This window comes from Phalacrocorax aristotelis, chromosome 8 (assembly GCF_949628215.1).
Source record: "Phalacrocorax aristotelis chromosome 8, bGulAri2.1, whole genome shotgun sequence".
NCBI lineage: Eukaryota > Metazoa > Chordata > Aves > Suliformes > Phalacrocoracidae > Phalacrocorax > Phalacrocorax aristotelis.
The window spans coordinates 16,719,228-16,738,772 of record NC_134283.1 but is presented as its reverse complement, the minus strand read 5'-3'; the positions used below and the strand labels follow the sequence as shown (position 1 = coordinate 16,738,772).

Below are 19,545 nucleotides of genomic sequence, written 5' to 3'. Positions count from 1 at the left end.
AAAATTTGGGCACAGGTTCTCAAACATTTGGGACTAGGGGGCCGCTCCTAGCGGCCTTTATCCCAGATTGAAGGTCTGCCACGAGCTGGAGCTCTACCTGGCATGCCTCAACAGGCAGCACGGCCAGGAAGCAGGCAACCCTTGCAGGCCTCTGTATCTAGTCAGGTGCAACATAAACTACACTTTTGGGAAAGCAGGCTTCCCCAGCACTCCTTTTGCTAGTATTGCACCTGACCCCTGACACCGACAGCGACGGCCGGGGAGATTCTGCAGCACAGGCTAGTGTAAATACAGGAGTATTTAGGCTGCATCCCGCCACAGCCACTGAACCGCTGTGCTGCCCCAGAGACCCAAGGGTGCGGGACAAGAGGGACAGGGCCGTAGGCACAGATCATCTCAGGTAGGGCGCAAGGAGCATTTCCAGGGGAGCAGGAGGGGGCTTACTGGCGGCTGTGCGAGGGGAGAGGGGCCGCGGCGAGCTGCGAGGGAGCGGGGGGCTGCGAGGGCTCTGGAGGGGCAGCGCTGCCCGAGGAGCGGAGCGGAGCGGGGCTGGGCCGGCCAGCCAGCACCAACCCCGGGCTGACCGCGGCCGGGCGCAGCCCACGGCAGAAAAACGCCTACCGTCCCCGGCCTCTAGCCCGAGCACAGCTCGCGGCAACAGGACGTCTCCGCCCCGGCCCTGCCATCCAACTGCCGCCGCCTCTGCGCCTGCGCCGGCTGCGGCGCCGCTTGCCGTACCTCCAGCCCGCCAGGGGGCGCTGCGTGGTCCCCCGTTCTCGCCGCGTTGTCATTCGGCCGGCCGGCGGGGTGGTCTCCGCCACAACAGCGCGGCCTGTCCGGGCGAGCCGCCCCCACCGTCGCCATGGGGAAAAAGCACAAGAAGCACAAGTCGGACAAGCACCCCTACGACGGTGGGTGGGAAGGGTCTGCTGGGGAGGGGGGACTCAGAGTGGGTGCAAGCCCTCGGCCCTCGCCGCCGTCCGACCCACCGCGGCGCAGCGCAGGGCAGGGTAGCGTGGCCCGGCCGGGCTGGGCCCACCCGCCGGTGCGGCGTGAGAGCGGCGGGGCGAAGCGGGGGGCGGGAGGGCGGTCTTGGCGCCGCCGCGGGGCGCGGGCTGGCGCCAGTCCGGGCTAGCCCGGGCCCAGCTTCGCTGCTGCGGGAGCAGAGGCAGAAGCAGTCGCAGGGTCTGGAAGGAAAATGAGATCCTGTTTAGTGACAGGATTTGGGGGGGTTCTAAGGCGGCAGGGAGCTGGTGCGGACCGTAAGGGTGCTTGTTCTGCGGTACTCACACGGCGTATTTTTCTGCTGGTTTAAGAATACGTGGAAAAGCCGCTGAAGCTGGTGCTGAAAGTTGGAGGAAGTGAAGTTGCCGAACTCTCTACTGGAAACGCAGGACTTGATTCGACCTTATACGAAGACAAATCTGAACATGAGAAACACAAGGACAGAAAAAGGAAAAAGAGAAAGAAAGGAGAAAAACAAGTTCCTGGAGAAGAAAAAGAGAAAAGAAAGAGAAAAGTTAAGGTACGTATTGATGCGAGTGCATTTTAACAACAAAAATGCTCCAGCTTTCTGTAGTCTTCACCTCAAAAGTTGAGCAGTTATGACTGTAACTTGTATCCTTGAATTGGAATACATTCAAACTCGGTATAGTAGTTTTGCCAATTCCTTTTCTCCAGGTACCTTTATTAGAAAAAGATTAGTGAAGTAATCTGAAATTTCTCATCTTTGAAAAAATATTGGCAAGTATAAGAGCCAATTAAACATAGAAAATTAGAAAGGGGAGGAAATTCTGTGTCTAAATCAATTTATATAAAAAAGAATGAAGACTTTACAAGTTCTTAATTAAAAAAAAAAAATGTATTTCTCAGGGTTCTTAACGTGATAAGTAATTATAATGCCTTTATTTGAAGCATGATGGCTACCTCTAATTTTAAATTTCCTGACTCTTTCTTAGTTGTTTTTCTAAAACCTTCAAAAATCATCATAGGACCTCCACTGGAGACAATTCTCTGTGCAGAGAATAGTGCAGGGTCATTCCTGTCACACTATAGGTGGCTGCCTGTCACATTTTTAAAGAAAATAATTCTGTGATAGATTGCATTGGATAGCTGAATTACCTTATTGTCCAGCAGATGGAGACAGTACATAAAGAATACCAAGTTTTTAAAGACAAACTTTTTTTAAACTATGTGAGGTTGTCTTGAAAAACCCAGATAGCATTATGTACAGTAATAGTGCTGGGTTTGCAGGTTCTAAGTTTCTAGAACAGTCTTTTTTCTTTCTAGGAAGATAAAAAGAAACGAGACCGAGACCACACAGACAGTGAGGGAGAACAGGAAATGAAATGTCAGACCCCTATCAGATTGGAATTGCCATCAGAGAAACCATTGACAAGTACTTTATCAAAACAGGAAGGTAGGGGAAAAAATTTCTTTTGCTGATTCCGGTTTTCTTTATTTGTCTCACATTTTATTGTTCTTTCTGTCTATTGCAAGTGACTTGACGCTTTTTACCGTCTCAGTGTTTTTCCCCATCTCATAGAAAATTCTGGAATTATGTTACTGTGTACTGCAGAATGGTACCTGTGGCAGAGTGAGCAGGATGTTAAGGAAGGCCAGTGAGAAAAGCAGATACCCTATATGCATTGTGTGGTTTGCCACTGTATTCTTTTCATTTATGATGAATTCTCAAGTTGCATCATTTTTGTTTAGTTGATTTCTAGTATCTTGGAAGTTTAGTACCTCTTGCAGTCAGTTCTGTCTCACACCCTTTCTCCCCCTGCTTCTTTTTGGTCTAGAGGTGGAGCAGACACCGCTTCAGGAAGCTCTGAATCAACTCATGAGACAGCTGCAGAGGTAAATGTCTGTGCTGCAGGCTTTCAGAGCTATGAAATGAAAACATACGTTAAGGGAAGAGGCATATAAAAAGATGAGTTTACAGGACTATTTTAGGAATTTAAGCACTAGTTTAAAAATGCATACTTTACAATTTCTCCTCAGTTTAGGCTTCTTGTAAACACCTCCAGTTTCAAGTTTAGAGTACTTTTAAAAAACTTCCTAAAATGGGACCATTTTCCAGTAATGTGATGCTTTCTTTATAAGAACCTTTTTTCAGAGAGGCACAGGAGTTTGGAATGAACTTGCCAAAACTTCTTTTACCTTGAGTTCTCCCATTTTACTGTAAAGGATGTACGCACTTGAAAACTTAAACTATGTTTTCTTAATGTCTTATTAACCAGATGTCTTTTGATTAAAACAATCAGATTTGCAGTTCTTTCAAGTAATCTGTGCTTTAAGATGTTCTTTTGACTTTAATAATATCTACATGACTTGTACAAGAGCGGTTGAAAGATCTTTCGCTTTACCTGTTTCACCAGATAAAGCTTGAAACTTTGTGAGTTTTCTCTTAACTTTAAATTATCAAGACCTAGGTGTCAGTTTCAAGAAACTACCAACCATCAAAAAGTGTGTGCGTTTTCGCTACCTTTCCATGCATACAGAAAGCAGCTGCCACTTTTTGTTTCAAGTCCTGTCTCAGTTGGAAGCTGTTGTGCAAGTGTTCCACGGGTGTTGCAGAATATCTGCGCTGTGAGCTTCCGCAGTATGTACAGAGAAATGCTTTGCACTGTTCTGCAACAACTTGGCATAGAAATCCATAAGTTGTAAGTGAGCCTCAGGAAGAAGGCCTGAAATGCCAGGGGTTTCACCAGTGTGAGTCGTATCGACCCTGGCATAGGAGGCCAGTCTCATGCTACAGAGTTTAGTGAAAAACAAAAAAGGGAAAAAAACTAAACAAAAAAAACCCAACCAATCAAAAAAAACAACAAACAGTGGTTTTGAAGGAGAGATTCTTGCCAGCTTATCAGCTAAGCCTGATCAGAAGGACAAAAAACCAACCAACTGTATTTGATTTTAATGCTATTTAGAGCACCCAGGAACATCAGTGTATGTCAGAGACCACTGAAAGTCTTACGAAATTTTAATGTAAAAAACTATAATATTACGTAACCTGAAAATGAACATAATTGTAAATACGTACGTTCTATCACAGTTTTTAGCAACAAGCTTTTTCCTTCTGTTAATTTCAGAGTAAGCAATGAATGACAAGTATAGATTCGTATGACATTTGTTCCCTTTATTTTTCAATGACTTAATTATAATAGAAAACCACTTTTTGAAAAGCCAAAACCTTAAAAAAAAGGGTCTGGCTTGTTCTGTTTTGTTAATTTTCTTGGGATGCAGGTAGTTATCAAAGTGTAGAACTAACTTCTTAAATGTGTTCGTAGGACGTCTTTGGTATATGGGCTTGCGTGTGGGATCTTCTCAACCTTCAAAAGTGAAAGTTTTTGCTGACACAAGCCATTTCTAGCTTTACGTTTTTGATTCCTTTTCAGCTTAGTCCTTTCTTTTCTGTTTAATTTCAGGCTCAATATGTTCTTTGTTATAAGTTCAAACACAAAAAACCCTGTCATTTTCTTTAACAGAAAGGATCCAAGTTCTTTCTTTTCATTTCCTGTGACTGACTTTATTGCCCCTGGCTACTCCATGATCATTAAAAACCCAATGGATTTTAGTACCATGAAAGAGAAGATCAAGAACAATGGGTACCAGTCCATAGAAGAATTAAAGGTAATTCTGTAAATCTTATCTTGATGACTACACAGATGTATTACATGCTCAGTTGACTCGAACTCTGGTATTTCATGAGAATATGAAGATGTCAAAAGACCCAGTAGTTCTGCCTGAAGAAATGTTTCTTGTTGAATGTCTGTGAGCAAATAAGTTCTGGAAATGAAAGAGAAAGCACTCTTGTTTGTAAATATGCATCTCAAAAAGATGTGGATAGTTTCAGGTTTTGTGCAGGATTAAATAGAACTTGTCAGTTTGTCCTTCAGCACGTCGTTTTAGATCTTTACTTAAGAATGAAAATGTTAGCATTTCTGTCAGACTGCTCTCTTCTTTTGAATGTATTGCCTCTCAAAAAACGAGTCTCGTGAATTTACTGGCTTTGCCAATTGCTATTTCGTCATTTGCCTCCTGTCACCTCTGTGCTAACCAGGATTATCTAGTCATGTAGATCTGCTGGAAGAACAATACAGCAGCTTGCATGTCATCCACCAAGTTCCTGGAATGTATAGAGGACTGTTTCCTGATACAAATGTTAGATGTGCCAACCAGGAACGAGGCGCTGCTGGACTTGCTATTCACGCACCAAGAAAACCTGCTTTGTAATATCTCGGTTAGTGATAGCCTTGGCTGCAGTGACCACAATTTTGTGGAGTTCGGGATCCTGCTGAGTGTGCTGAAGGTCAGCTCTAAGACAAGGGTTCTGGATTTTTAGAAGAGCAGACTTCAGTGCACTCAGGGCTCAATTGGGAGGGATTCGATGGGAATCCTCCGTGGAAGACAAAGGAGCTAGTGAGTGCTGGGAGTCCTTCAAGAACTCTCTATTGGAAGCACAATGCCAATTTATCCCCTACAAAGGAAAGGGAAGTAAGCGGAGCAAGACGACCCCATGGCTCAACCATGACCTCCTGGGTCTACTCAAATCCAAAAGAGAAGCACACCAGAAATGGAGAAGTGGAGGATTATCTGTCGAGAGCTACAAGGGCATTGCCAGAGCGTGCAGAGATGCAATTAGAAAAGCAAAAGCCCAATTTGAATTGAAACTGGCTGTAGACATAAAAAATAACAAGAAAGGGTTCTTCAGACATGTCAACCATAAGGAGAAAAAGAAGGAAAACGTAGGCCCACTGTTAAACAGAAAAGGAGAATCAATCACCAACGATACAGAAAAGGCAGAGGTCCTCAACACCTTCTTCACCTCGGTCTTTACCAGCACTGTAGGGTCCCAGGCTTTGGGAACAAAATTGCCAATTGAACCAAACACTGACCCACCATCGGTGAAGGAAGAGTTAGTATATGAACTACTACAGGATCTTGACCCCCACAAATCAATGGGCTCTGACGCCATCCACCCAAGGATGTTGAGAGAGCTGGCTGACATCATCGCAAGGCCGCTCTCCATAATCTTTGAGAAGTCATGGAGAATGGGGGATGTCCCAGAGGACTGAAGGAAGGCAAATGTTACCCCTATCTACAAGAAGGGCTCGAGGGAGGATCCGGGTAACTATAGGCCCATCAGCCTTACTTCAATCCCTGGGAAAGTTACGGAACGAATCTTCCTGGGGGCCATCGCAAGTCAATTGAAGCACGCAATTGGGAAAAGCCAACACCGCTTCACTAAAGGTAGATCATGCTTGACAAACCTGGTGGCCTTCTATGACAAAGTGACTTGCCTGGTTGACATGGGGCGGGTGGTGGACATTGTTTACCTGGACTTCTTCAAGGCCTTTGATATGGTCCCCCATAGTCTCCTCCTGGAGAAATTAATATATTATGGCCTAGACAAGTGGTCTGTGCAGTGGGTGGGGAACTGGCTGACAGGCTGCACCCGAAGGGTGGTGGTAAATAGCTCTTTTTTCAAACTGGCAACCTGTCACAAGTGGAGTCCCCCAGGGATCGATATTGGGCCCAATGTTATTCAACATCTTTATAAGTGATCTGGATAATGGCATCAAGTGTAGCCTGAAGAAGTTTGCTGATGACACCAAGTTGAGTGGGGAAGTAGACGCTCCAGAAGGGAGAGCTGCTCTGCAGGGAGATCTGGATAGGCTGGAAGAGTGGGCCAGCAAGAACCTTAATGAAGTTCAGCAAGGACAAGTATAAGGTCATGCACCTGGGAAAACACAATCCGGGAGTGTAGTACAGTCTAGGATCCACCTGGCTGGAGAGCAGCTCTGTGGAAAGGGACCTACAGAAAGCTCAACATGAGCGAACAGTGTGCTGCTGCGGCCAGGAAGGCCAACAGGATGCTGGGTTGCATCAAAAAGGGCATCGCCAGCAGAGAGAAAGAAGTCATCATCCCACTCTACTCAGCGCTGGTCAGGCCACACCTGGAGTACTGTGTACAGTTCTGGTCCCCGCTGTACAAAAAGGATGTGGACAGGCTGGAAGGGGTCCAGAGAAGGGCCACCAAGATGATCAAAGGACTAGGAAGCCTGCCAGATGAGGATAGGCTGGGAGAACTGGGTTTGTTCAGCCTTGAGAAAAGGAGGCTCAGAGGGCATCTCATCACCATGTACCAGTACTTAAGGGGTAGTTACAAAGAAGATGGAGACTCCCTTTTTACAAGGAGTCACATGGAGAGGACAAGGGGGAAGGGACACAAATTGCTCTTGGGGAGATTCCGATTGGACACCAGAGGAAATGTTTCACAGTGAGGACAGTCAACCATTGGAATAATCTCCCCAGGGAAGTGGTTGACTCGGCCACATTGGACACCTTCAAGAGTCGTCTGGACAGGGTGCTGGGCCATCTTGTCTAGAGTGTGCTCTTCCTAGAAAGGTTGGACTAGATGATCCCTGAGGTCCCTTCCAACCTGTGATTCTGTGATCCACAACTAGTGAAGGAAAGATGAGTTCAGTCCTGTTAGCAGCAACTGCTTAACCCTGTGTTGTAGTGTCTAGTGGGTTTGAGGGCCTGTTTGGAAGGTCCCTAAAGCTTTTAAAAGGTGGGGGGGCTTGTTTTGTTTTGCTTTTTTCAGCAGAAGTAGTCTCTAGTTCTTTACTTGGCTAGACGAGGACCTGAGAAGTATAATTGGTGTGTAATTATGAGTTGAACTTATGCAGATGCTAGTTAATAGTAGTGGTTGTATTACCTTGCACATTCTTCTTCAGAGCTCCAGAACTTAAGAAGAATATTCCCTGTTGTTTCAGCTGTTTCTGGTTAGTTTTTCATTTTAACTTTTGTCTTTGTAAATAGCTGAGAGCCTGATAAAACCTGTAGAGGCTCTGCAGTGAGTTTAGAAGTTAAGTTTCTAGCTCAGTCATTCAAGAAATGAACTTCCAACAAGCATACATTTTTCTTCATTGTAACCGAAGCTTTGGCATATTCATTGTAATGATTTAACTTTGAGTTGCAGCTCTCCTATTTTTTAAGTTACCTTTGTTCACTTTTTTACATTGCTTCACTCTGTTTTTCTTTTAATGCCTGCTGATTGGTCAGGGAAGTGAGTAATTTTAGATAAGAGGACTTCCATTAAAACTTTAAAGACTACGAACAATACTGAACACTTAAGAATACTTTCAGGATGTTTATTGGGGTGCTAATTTGAGACTTGAATCTAATTTACATACTTATTTCTGTGTAAGTTTTTAATTAAATAGATTTCTTAAATTCATTAATTAAAAAAATTCTTTGAATTTTTTCCCCAAAGCTCAAGATACTGTGTGCAACAAAGATCTTAATATGGTATATGATTAAATTTTAACTGTCATTCCAAAATTATTAATGTCTGTACAGGATAACTTCAAACTGATGTGTACTAATGCAATGATTTACAACAAACCAGACACCATTTACTACAAAGCTGCAAAAAAACTGCTGCACTCAGGGATGAAGATACTTAGCCAGGTAATAGAAAATACAAAACAAAATATTAAAAACTGTGCTCCTTCATTTTTCCCCCCTCTTTCATTCTACTTGACAGGGATCTCATGAAAATAAATAAAAACTTGCTTAACATTTGTAAAATGCTTGCACAGTAAAATTTTAGTAGTACATTATTTAAGGCTCATGCTTTAGTACTGTACCAGATCACTTATTGGAGAAATATTTGTTGCATTTACTGTTTCATTTTCTAAAATGCCTTTATACTTGCTAGTATAAGAAAGAAATAACTGAAATAATTTTATCCTCTGTGGGTAGATTAGGAAAAGATTTGTTGAAGTAGCAGATAAAAGGATTCTGGTGTTTTTTAGGAGAGAATTCAGAGCCTGAAACAAAGTATAGAATTCATGGCTGACTTGCAGAAGACAAGGAAGCAGAAGGATAAGATGGAACTGCAGCAAGCTGGGGAAGATGAAAGTGGTCCTGGGAAAGACAAAGGAGAACCTGTGGATGGCGACATCAAAGCGTTCAAAACACCTAGCAAAGAACACAAAAAGTGAAGTATTATCTCAACAACCATTGTAGGATACACCCTTTAAATGCTACTGAAACAAGACAACTTTTAGGGACTGATGGACCTGGGTTTCCCTCTTTCTGGTAATGCATATACAGTAAGACTTCTTCACCTCAAGGGAGCAACATTTCTACAAAGTGTCCTCATATAGCAAAAATAAATAAGTTTAGAATCTTCTATGATACCATCATTTTGTTTTTATGTCGCTAACCCTGTACTGCTCATCAACTCCATTCTTTCAATTATTTGCTATTTTAGTGCCTTTCACATGAGTAGTACTGTTTTGGAGAAAGCTTGCAAACATGACCTTTGGTACAAATAACTATAGTCAATTTCAAGCACCTTTTTTTTTTTTTTTTTTTTTGGCCTAAGCAGTTGTGTTTGAAACATGTATAGCTACATAAAACATTGAACATTGAAACATAGCATAGCTACAGAACATACACTTCCTGAAATATCTTTTAATGTCTAGAAATACCGCTTTCAATGTTCTGAAATACTAGTGACTGTATTACAGATTTGAAAACATAGATACTAAAATTCAGAATATCTAATATTTCACCAAATATATCCTTCTTAGTCTTACGGGAGTGATGACATAAAATCTGGCAACATGCTAGACTAGGATATCAGTATGGCTGAAGTAATCTAAACACAAAGACCTTTACAGTTACTAACATAAAAAAGCATTTGTGGATATAAATCTTTTTGTTGTTGTTGGTTGTTTTGTCCACAGAAACAGTTTGCATAGTTGGCAAAAACATTCCTCCACTGTATCCTTTCGTGATATGTAGCCAGTTGGTGTCTGTTAAATCTATCTGTTAAAGCTAGTAACTACATCGTGTGGGCTTTATTCACAGGAAGGATAAAGATCCACTTGAAGACAAATTACGAAACAATAGTTTGGAAAGGGAACAAGAGCAGATTGATCGTATTGTAAGAGAATCTGGAGGGAAGTTAACAAGACGACTTGCAAACAGCCAGGTAAATCTTTGTGTATTGGTAGCACATTTGACTTTTTTGTAAACCAGGCTTACTTAGCATCTGAGGCCAGCTGAAATTCAAGGTACGCTTTTACTACAGTTTACACCATTTTGTACGTGACTGATCATCTGTGTAACATAAGGTTAAAAAAGGCATGTGAGTTGAATGCTGAATTTCATCAGCAGAGCAAGTTCAGCTTAAATTTTCAGAAATTTTAGCTAAAGTAGGAGGAAAGGATGACTAGTAGAAATCTCAAGAAAATATCTCAAATCTAACCTGCAAAAACCCCTGTGGTTCTGAAACAGCCATGTATCTGATTAAAGATTATTAACGTTACAGGAGAAGGAACCTAGTGTGGTAATACTGGGCCCATTTAGTTTTCTACATGAGTTACATATTTGATCTCTTAGCCTCTGCAGAAATGTTAGTATTTATCATAATTTCTTAATTCCTTGTGCCTCTAGCAATAATGAAGTTATCTAGTAAAAATAAAAAAGTTAGAGTGGCATTCACTTCTGAGTCTGACCTTTCCAAATCACTTTCTGATTCCTACTGATAGGACAGTTTCATTAAATGTTTTAGTTTTAGGACCATGAATTTCAACTAATACATAAATTAAAATAGTCCGATCTTATTTCAGTGTGAATTTGAAAGAAGACGACCAGATGGTACAACAACTTTGGGCCTTCTTAATCCTGTAGACCTTACTGCAGGAGGTAAGTTGGCATGGTTTGGGTAACAAGCCACTTTAATCTACCTGGTCTGCTGTTGCTTTGCTAGGGCAGAGCAGCAAATGCTGGCCAAGAACCTAATGCTTCTTCACAGTCTGATAGACATCTGGATTTAAAAAGCTGCAGCTGAGGGAGCATGTAGATGGGGGCCAGTTGTGGGGGCTGTTAGGAGCAGCTGGAGGGAGCCCTCAGTGGCTGTTGCTTCTCCTTTTAGCATCAGCTCATTGTGGGAGCTGCAAGAGAAAGCTTTTGCCATTGGAAAAGAGGCTACCTGCCCTATGTTTGGGCTCATCTAATTCCTGGGCTGGTCCACATACAGAGTGCAGTATCTGCTGACACAGAAGGTCACAGATGGCCACTGGGAGCTGTCTGACTCCCAAGCCATTTTGTCATGTCAGTGCTATCTATGGAGTGTCACTACCTAAAGGAGTGCAGGTGCTTGACTATTTAAGTGCCAGCTCATTACAGAGCTGAACTGATTAAGTCTAGAATAGACAGAAACCAAGCTGAAAGCTTGGCTTCTCCCTTGCCCTATTTGTGCAGTAGAAAACGTCAGCAAGAATGAAGTGTGGTCTTTCACGTTAAGAATCAGATCCTCTTTAATGATGCAGCCTCTGTTGGGGAACAGGAAGAGGGAAGACTAATAGTAAAAACATTTAGGCTAAATCTTCTATACTTAACTAGTATTACCACTTACTTGGCCTGGATTCATGTTTAAGACTACATACAGCCTTTAGTGTGAAGTGTTTGGAGAAGAAAACACAGTTCGAGAGTTTTATCCTGTTTATTCTGAAGTTTCTGGCTGTGAGTATTCAATGAGTTTGGACATCTTCCCATGTCACTTAATTGTGCCTTCAGTATTTCTGTATCTTGATACATCCTATTGTAGAACCAGGTTACTGCCCTGTAAAGCTGGGTATGACAGCAGGAAGACTTCAGTCGGGAGTTAATACTTTACAAGGGTTCAAAGAAGATAAAAGAAACAAGGTTACTCCAGGCAAGTGCTGATTTTCTTAAAAATATAAATCCTCCTTATTTGAACAAAATATGTTGATCTCATTACTAGCACACAGATGTTTGGAACTAAGTTGTTTTTTATGATAAAGCACATCATTGCATGTCGCTCTCACATGACTGAACAGCACATCACAAAGTCTAACTTAATTTACACATATAGAAGGGGAGGTGTACTGAATAAAATGTTCATCCATATTGAGAAAAGGAACTATACCAGGTAGGTAAAGGTTTTTGCCAGCTTTGAAAAAGCAGAGCAGGGAGCCTGAGAACCTGTTACCAATACCAGACTGAATTTTCATATTGTGTTAAGGCATTCAGTACTGCTAATAAAACATCTGTAAATAAAAATGCATTTGATGTAGCTGTTACTGGAAGATGTTACAGTGTGAAGAGATGGTATTCTGTGAAAGTTTGTTTTCACCGTAAGAAATATGTTCCTAAAAGTTCCTTTTTGGGTATTGTTTTACACCCCCTTCTCATTATTTTCTGATACACGCATCTCAGAGGTAATAATTAGCACTGTTGTTATTCATTAGTGACGTACTTGAATTACGGACCCTATAGTTCCTATGCTCCAACATATGATTCTACATTTGCCAACATAAGCAAAGAAGACTCTGACTTGATCTATTCAGCATACGGGGAAGACTCTAATCAAGGATCTTTCAGGTAACCAGACAACTAGGGTGCGTATTACAGCTGTCATGTACAGAGGTAGTTATGTGTAGCACTGCAGTATGGGCTGGGTCTTTGCTGCTGAATGGGGTTACTGCTGTCTTTATAGCCTACTGAGGTTTTTTTGTTTAAGAAATACTTCAATAAGAGAATGTGCCTGCAAAGCAGAGTTAGCCAAGAAGGAAGGGTTTTGGTGCTACTGAGGCATAAGAATGTACAGTCTAAACCTTGAATATATTTATGACTAACTCTGAAGGACTTATGTTCAAAGCCAGAAGAATGTTGAGTGGCACAAATGTTTAGATAAACTGGATTTTTTAATGTTAATGAACTTAATTACTACTTTGAGTGTTAATGTCAAATACTGACCATGGTACTGTGGTCATAGTGGAAGAGCTGAGTCCAGAGCTAGCAATTCCCAATTCCCTTCTCAGTGTGTATACTGCTTCACCTTCATATTATTTACTATGGTAAAAATAACGAATTCTCATTGTTTTTATTCTTCTTGATTATCATAACTTCAGAGTTAAAGTCCTTTTGTTTTATGAGAATCTCAAAAATAGATCACATGTGGTATAAATCCATGTGAAATACGGGAATACTGAAGTACAGTGCAAAAGTTAAGTGCCTGTGCAAGTTTGCTTTCAGTTTGCTGAAGCTGTAAAACTAGGAGAAGTATGCTGCCTCAGGCAGTTTTTTTTTAAGGAATCTGAATGGGTTCCTTCGCTACAAAAGGTGTGGATAATTAAACTAAGGCAAGCCATTTAGATCAAGTTCTGTCCTACTTTTTGTGTGTTCTATGCTGTACATACTGGTTTGACTTTACATTTGACTTTTTTCCCCATTGAATGTTTGGTATGAAAGTAGTTACTGTAACTATCTTTTGATCTTTTAGTATTCATGATTTCTTGATGAAATCACAAGATTATCCTTTCTTAATGGCTGATAGTTTGCTTGATGTTCTAACTAAAGGAGGACATTCTAGAGCTCTCAGAGAACTAGAAACGGTAAGAGTGGATTTGAGAACTTGTCTGGTCTTTCTGTTCAGCACAGAAGCTATAAAGCTAGCAAACGATGATTCTGATCCTATTGATGGTCTCCCTTTTAATTGGTAAAATTTGGAAGCGAAGACTGATCTTTGTCTCCACAAGGTGGATTTTCTGGAAAGGGATTAATCTGGCTTGTTAATTAGTGAAACAGGAAAATTAACAAAATATTGTAGATAGTCACATGTTCTTTCTCTGTCTACTCTTCCACTCCCATTAGCACTAGCTCCTGTTCCATTTAGTAAGAAAATATCAATAAGCAGTTTAGATATGAGGTGATTTTAGAGGGGGTTTTTGTTTCCATGGAAGTGCATCCTGTTCCTAGCGGCCACTGTTTATTTGGTTCAGGAGAACTGGTAACTAGTTACTCCCTTTATCTGGTGCAGTGCTTTTAAACTCAAATATGTGCTATGTAAAAAACACTAAACGGCTACCCTTCAACTTCTTAGGAGATTTCAGTACCTGTATATGCCAAACATGACAGGAATCAAAGGGGCTGATTTAACGATATTAACTTAATTGACAACCCAAGAATTAGTTGAGAACTTCCACAAGACAATTCCTATTAACTGAAAGTCTCGATTTGACTTTCAGATTAATGTGAACTATTGAAATAAGCATTTAGCCTTTTACTAATGGGTCAGATATTAGATAAATTAGAAATAGGTCATGGATCAAAGATCAACCTTTAGCTCCAGTTCAGACCTTCGCTCAGCATTATTAGTTTAGCTCTTTTCTAGTACCCAATAGTGACACTGACTGACAGGGTTCAACCACTGCTGTTGCAAGTATTAAGAGAAATATATTTACATATAGAAACCAAAATACATTCTGGCCTCTAATGATCCTCCTTCCTTTTCTTCCTGCCCCCCAATAAATAATCTCTGATATGACATCACTGGGAAGAAGCATGTGGACTTGGCAAAGAGCAATAAAATGTGTGCTGAAAAAATTTATTTTAGTAAACGTTACTATCTGATGAAAGCCTCTAAAAAATAGCTACTTTGTAACTTGGTTTACAGAGAAAGCTCATTATGACACTGTATATTTACCTCACTTGAAAATTACTGCATTGTGTAAGGCTTGGCTCTGAACGTAAAGAAAAGATTAACGCCTTATTTAAAAAAATCCTTCCTCTATTCAGCCATTGGAAGAAGTGGAAGGCCCACATGAAAGAAGTGATATGATGAAAGATTTAAAGGTAAAATCTTTCTATATCAGCTAACCACTCTAACCAACCTCCCTGATCCCACAGTTAGTTATCAAACTGCCTACAAAGCTAAGGCCTGTGCAGCCGCACTGCGACTTGGGCAAGCTGTAAATCCATGTGCTGTGCATCGTGACATGGGCATGCTGGTTTGTAGGCATTTGGAGAGTAAGAATCTCCAAAAAGTTAAGTCTTAAATGAGACTATATGTCAAGAAACTGAAAGAAAATGCTTCTATATTTTTATTTGTGATTGTTTAACCATGTGTTAGATTTTTGGTTGGCAGCTATAGTTGTTCTATTCATATTTAATCTGATTTGGCTTAATGTGAACTTGTAAAACATCACATGATATGTAGCTGTCTTCTAGAAGTTTTCTCAAATACGTTGTGCCCCTCTAGGCATACAATATATCTCTCAAATGATTCCACACAAGCTTTGTTAAATTAGAAAAAGCACAGTCGTAGTTCTAGAGAAAGGGCTGCCAGAAGCTTTCATCTGCAGCCAGTTCCTGGGTTGGTTTTGAAGTTTGGCCTTTGCTGTAGGTGAGCTCCAAGTGTTTTTTTCCTGTTTGTTTTTTTTTTTAAAATTGGGATGCTGGTCTTTAGTTACTACTACAGCATTTGTGCATGCGCCCAGTGTTTTTGGCAGATGCCATTGGAATAGAACAGTAACCTGGTGACTGTAGAACACTGAAAGTGTCACAGGGTGGCTTTTCCACTTTCCCCTCTGTATATTCACTTCTTTGGTAGAGCAGACTGATTTTTAACTAACTTTGTGTTCTGATTTTCCCCAAACAATTCTGTGTCAAGGCTGGTTTAAATATTATCTAAGTTATTACTTGCTGCTTTTTTTTAAGCTTATGGAGATTGATATTGCCGCCAGGTTGGAGTCTGCAAATAATGACAGACTTGCAGCACTAAAAGCAGTTACGAACTTCGGCATGCCTGTAGAAGAGTTTGACTCTGAGGGTGAGTTTTCTTAGACATATCAGAAGAGCAAGTACTGTAACTGTTACAATTGCTCAATCCCTTCCCATAGTCAGCCTTACCCTATTTTATATCATGATGTGAGTAAATATACTCTTACTATTAGGACTTTCTTCATTAAACAGAGGCTGAAATCTTCCAGAGGAAACTTGATGAAACAACAAAGCTGCTGAGAGAACTCCAGGATGCTCAAAATGAACGACTAAGTACAAAACCACCCCCTAATATGATCTGTCTTCTGGGTCCATCTTACAGAGAGATGCACTTGGGTAAATAGACTTTTTCTAGTCATTCTTACAGAATTGATCAAGTCCCAACTTGCTCAATCCAACTCCAAGACAGATCAAGGTTTATCACTTGGAGTGCAGAATACATGCCCTGTTAGGCCTAGAAGATTAATTTAACTTTTTCTCCATGTAAAGCCAGTTGTAAGTTTTGAAGAGTACTTACAGGTATTTCCTCTTCATTAATTTCCCTAGAACTTATTGGGAGCTTTTTCCATGCCATGGGGCGGGCGATAGCCAAACACCTCTATGATTTATTTTTTTTTTTACAGTGGCTTTGAACAGGAGTTGCTTAAGTGTTACCAAGTTCTTAGTGTAAAGCTAGCTTCATTACAGGTTTGATCTAGTTATCAGTACATTTTATTATACCAATTAATACCCATCATTCATCCTATTATTTGAGCAAAGCGCAGCGCCTTGTCTCACAGGTCAGTTAGTTACGCAGCCTGTGCTACTGGCCACCTACTAAGACAGGAGTATGTGCAGAGGGTGTTCATTCTGCAAGTAAAACTAACTTGTGCAATGTCAACGACAGCATCTGCAGCCTGAAGTAACCACATCGCTGCAATATGATGAATTCCCCACCATTGGAGAAATATTACCAAGTTGATACGATACCAAGTCTAAACCAGATCAAATACCACCTTTCTTATAAAGTTTTTAGTACTTACAGCTTTCTTCTTGAAGGAAAACCACATTTGTAGCAACAAGAACAGTCTCTATACCAAACTAACTGCTGAATCCTGAAAGCAGCTGCTGGGTGGTGCCACCAGATCTCTCCCAGCTGCTCTGTCCATGTGACCCAAGCGTGACTGGCTTACTTCTCAACTTTGGGTGTTTCTTGATGGCATCAGGCCTGGGTCAGCAGCTATTTCATTCCTCCTATTCTTCGTGGCCATCTCTTTTATAGTTCCCAGTATGTCTTGCATGACTCCACACAGTACAAGGAGACTCTTCTGTTGCAGAAACATTACTGAACATAGTTCCATTTGTACTTCAATAATTAAACAGTTTACAGGGTGAAGAGCTCGTATCAGCTATTTTGTGTCTCTATAGCATACAAATACACCCACTTATCTTTTCTAGCGGAGAGAGTAACCAATAACCTGAAAGAGCTTGCACAACAAGTGACACCAGGTGATATCGTTAGTATGTATGGAATCCGGAAAGCCATGGGAATTTCAGTTCCTTTACCTGATACAGAAGACAGCTGGGTAGATTTGACAGAGGGTGAGTACACAAACATGTATTGTAGTATCTGCTCGACTATAATAAAGCCACACCTGCAAGTCATTAGACTGGCTACTGGTAGAACTTGCAGTAATTTAGTTCCAACTTTCAGTTCTTCTCCCTTTTTTAAAATTCTGATTCTAATGGAAAGTTTGTGTTTGGTCTCAGTCCAAAATTAATCTTCTGGATGTGTGGAACTTTAGTTAACTCCTTTATGGAGCTGATTTTACCATTCATCTTAGAGCATTGCCAAACTTTAAAGCTTGGCAATCCATTCAGTTTTATTTTTTCCATTTAGCATGAAGTTACAAGAGAAGAGTTATCCCTCACTTGCTAAAACAAGGATGTCAGGCGTCCTCCTTCTCCAAGCTTTTGGCTGTGCACTCCTTTTGCTTAATTTGGCCAGCTGTGGTGCTTTGGAAGGTGACAGCATCAGGTCAGCTCAACTCATCCAGCCAAAAGTAACTACTGTTTTTGCTGGATTAAGGCGTCAGGTCAGTGGAAAATTAAGTGCCAGAACCAGATCTTCCCCTTTTGGCACACAGACAGTAAAAGCATACCCAGAGTTTGTGTTCATCCCCAATTTTTAAGGCAGGTAGGAATTTCCTTTCAAGAAATGTAATTTACACAACAGATTTACTCAATCAGTGGTTTATAAAAAGTTTCAGTTAAGATGTTATTTAATGAAAAGAGCAGGATTACTTCAGGAATTTACTTATCTTTTCAAGGAAGCTACTCAAGAAATCTCACTTTCAAAATTGTTGAGCAATTTCTTTTTCCTAGCCCCTTTGGTACAGTGCTGTCTAACAGAACCAACTGAAACACAGAGTGAACTCAAGACTGTGTTCTGTAATTGTCAGGAAAATACTATCTTCACAAATGGCAAATTGCTTTAGGAGGACCCTATAGTAGATGCATTTCTTTTGCTTAAAACTTACACATGGTAGTTGACCTGTTATCTTTTGTAAACTTTCAGACTTTCAAGAACCAAAAAAGACTGTCACCATCCCTGAAAATGAGTGTGGTCCAGTTACAGTCTGAAGCTTTGGTTAAGTTTACAACCGTTTCTTTGATTCTATTTAAGAACCAGATGAACTTCCTTCAAGTGCATTCACTGAGCGTGTGTATATTGTGTGTTAAACTACTTTTGTTTATTAAATTTTGGAACTGATGACATTTGAAGTGTTTGTTATTAGAGTTACTTCTGCTATATAAATGCACTTAATTATTCTTTTTGCATTCCTTATTATTTTAAAGCACCTCTGCAGCATTTAAGTTTTACTAGATTGTGAAGTGTCTGGAAAAGTCAATGCGTAAGTGAAAATGTGCCTGTATCTGGTGCAGGGACGCAACTAACAGTTTCTAAAAGCAAGGTATAGACTCCTCTGTATCTGAATCTGGTTGGGGCAGAAATCACTAGTGTCTGAACATGCAAGTTTCCCTTTTTCAAATTACTGTGCAACTCTTACAATCATGAGGAAGATAAATAAACTTTTTTAAAGAAAACTGCTGTAGACTGGTGAATTAACAAGAGATCAGCTTTGTGAGACTTTGAATAGAGATGAATCTCCTCCTAGAGAAGAAACACCATCTGCTCACAGCATTCAAAAACTTGAGGGCAAGCTTGGAAACGTATTGTGACGATAAGTTGAGACTTACAAACCAGCTTGCTGCCAGTAAGTAAAAATACCACATTAAATAGTACAGTCAACTCTGAGACACTCACATAGACTTACTACTTGGAGGTATTGCTAAACACTACCATGATAATTGGTTTAGGCTTATCAGAAAGGAGAGCGTATTTAGAAAACTCCTAGCATTAGAAGTCCATTCCCTATTCACCAAGAGTGCAGACAAAGCTGAGCGACAGCACACCATTCAGGCACAGAGGAGAATTCAAGCACATTTGCAGTGTTAGATATGGAGCCAGTGACCATTGGACAAGGGACTTCTCACTGTGCATGTTATTTACCACCCAACCAGGCAGTGCCATACATAGGTTCCACCACAGGCATCAGAAGTATTTTTAAATGTTCCTCCTTTTTACCCTGTAGTTCCAGTACAATCCTGAACTTGAAGAGGAATGACATGCAGTGGTTCAGTTCTGGCTGGTTAGCAATGGCTAGGGATCAAACTAAGAGGTAACTTAAAGGCAAAGCAAAATCATTAATTCCATCCCTCTATGCCCAGCCTTATGGCCACCACCTCCCTTCCTGGCTGCAGAAGTGTTTATTTCATTGTTTTGAACTTTCCTAATTCTTAAAATTTGCTCCAAAAGGCTGAACCGTCAGCCTGGATTTTTGTCCAGTAGTTGTCCCATAACAGTTCTTAATAAAGGCACCGCTAGAATTTTTT

At 40.8% G+C, this 19,545-nt stretch overlaps 1 protein-coding gene across 2 annotated transcripts; it reads left to right on the top strand.

Annotated features, from left to right (window-relative positions):
• The first annotated feature begins 750 nt into the window (after window positions 1-750).
• BRD7 (bromodomain containing 7) lies at window positions 751-18,366 on the top strand. Of its 2 annotated transcripts, XM_075101578.1 has the most exons (17): window positions 751-911; window positions 1,317-1,525; window positions 2,290-2,419; window positions 2,802-2,859; window positions 4,488-4,632; window positions 8,368-8,478; window positions 8,826-9,010; window positions 9,889-10,012; window positions 10,653-10,728; window positions 11,633-11,740; window positions 12,297-12,429; window positions 13,331-13,442; window positions 14,626-14,682; window positions 15,547-15,658; window positions 15,802-15,945; window positions 17,047-17,190; window positions 18,167-18,366. In XM_075101578.1, the coding sequence occupies exons 1-17, from the start codon at window positions 863-865 to the stop codon at window positions 18,229-18,231; spliced, it is 1,962 nt and encodes a 653-aa protein (XP_074957679.1). In that variant the 5' UTR covers window positions 751-862; the 3' UTR covers window positions 18,232-18,366. The 2 variants fall into 2 exon arrangements, with proteins under 2 accessions (XP_074957679.1, XP_074957680.1); XM_075101579.1 differs by lacking the exon at window positions 14,626-14,682.
• Window positions 18,367-19,545: the final 1,179 nt, after the last annotated feature.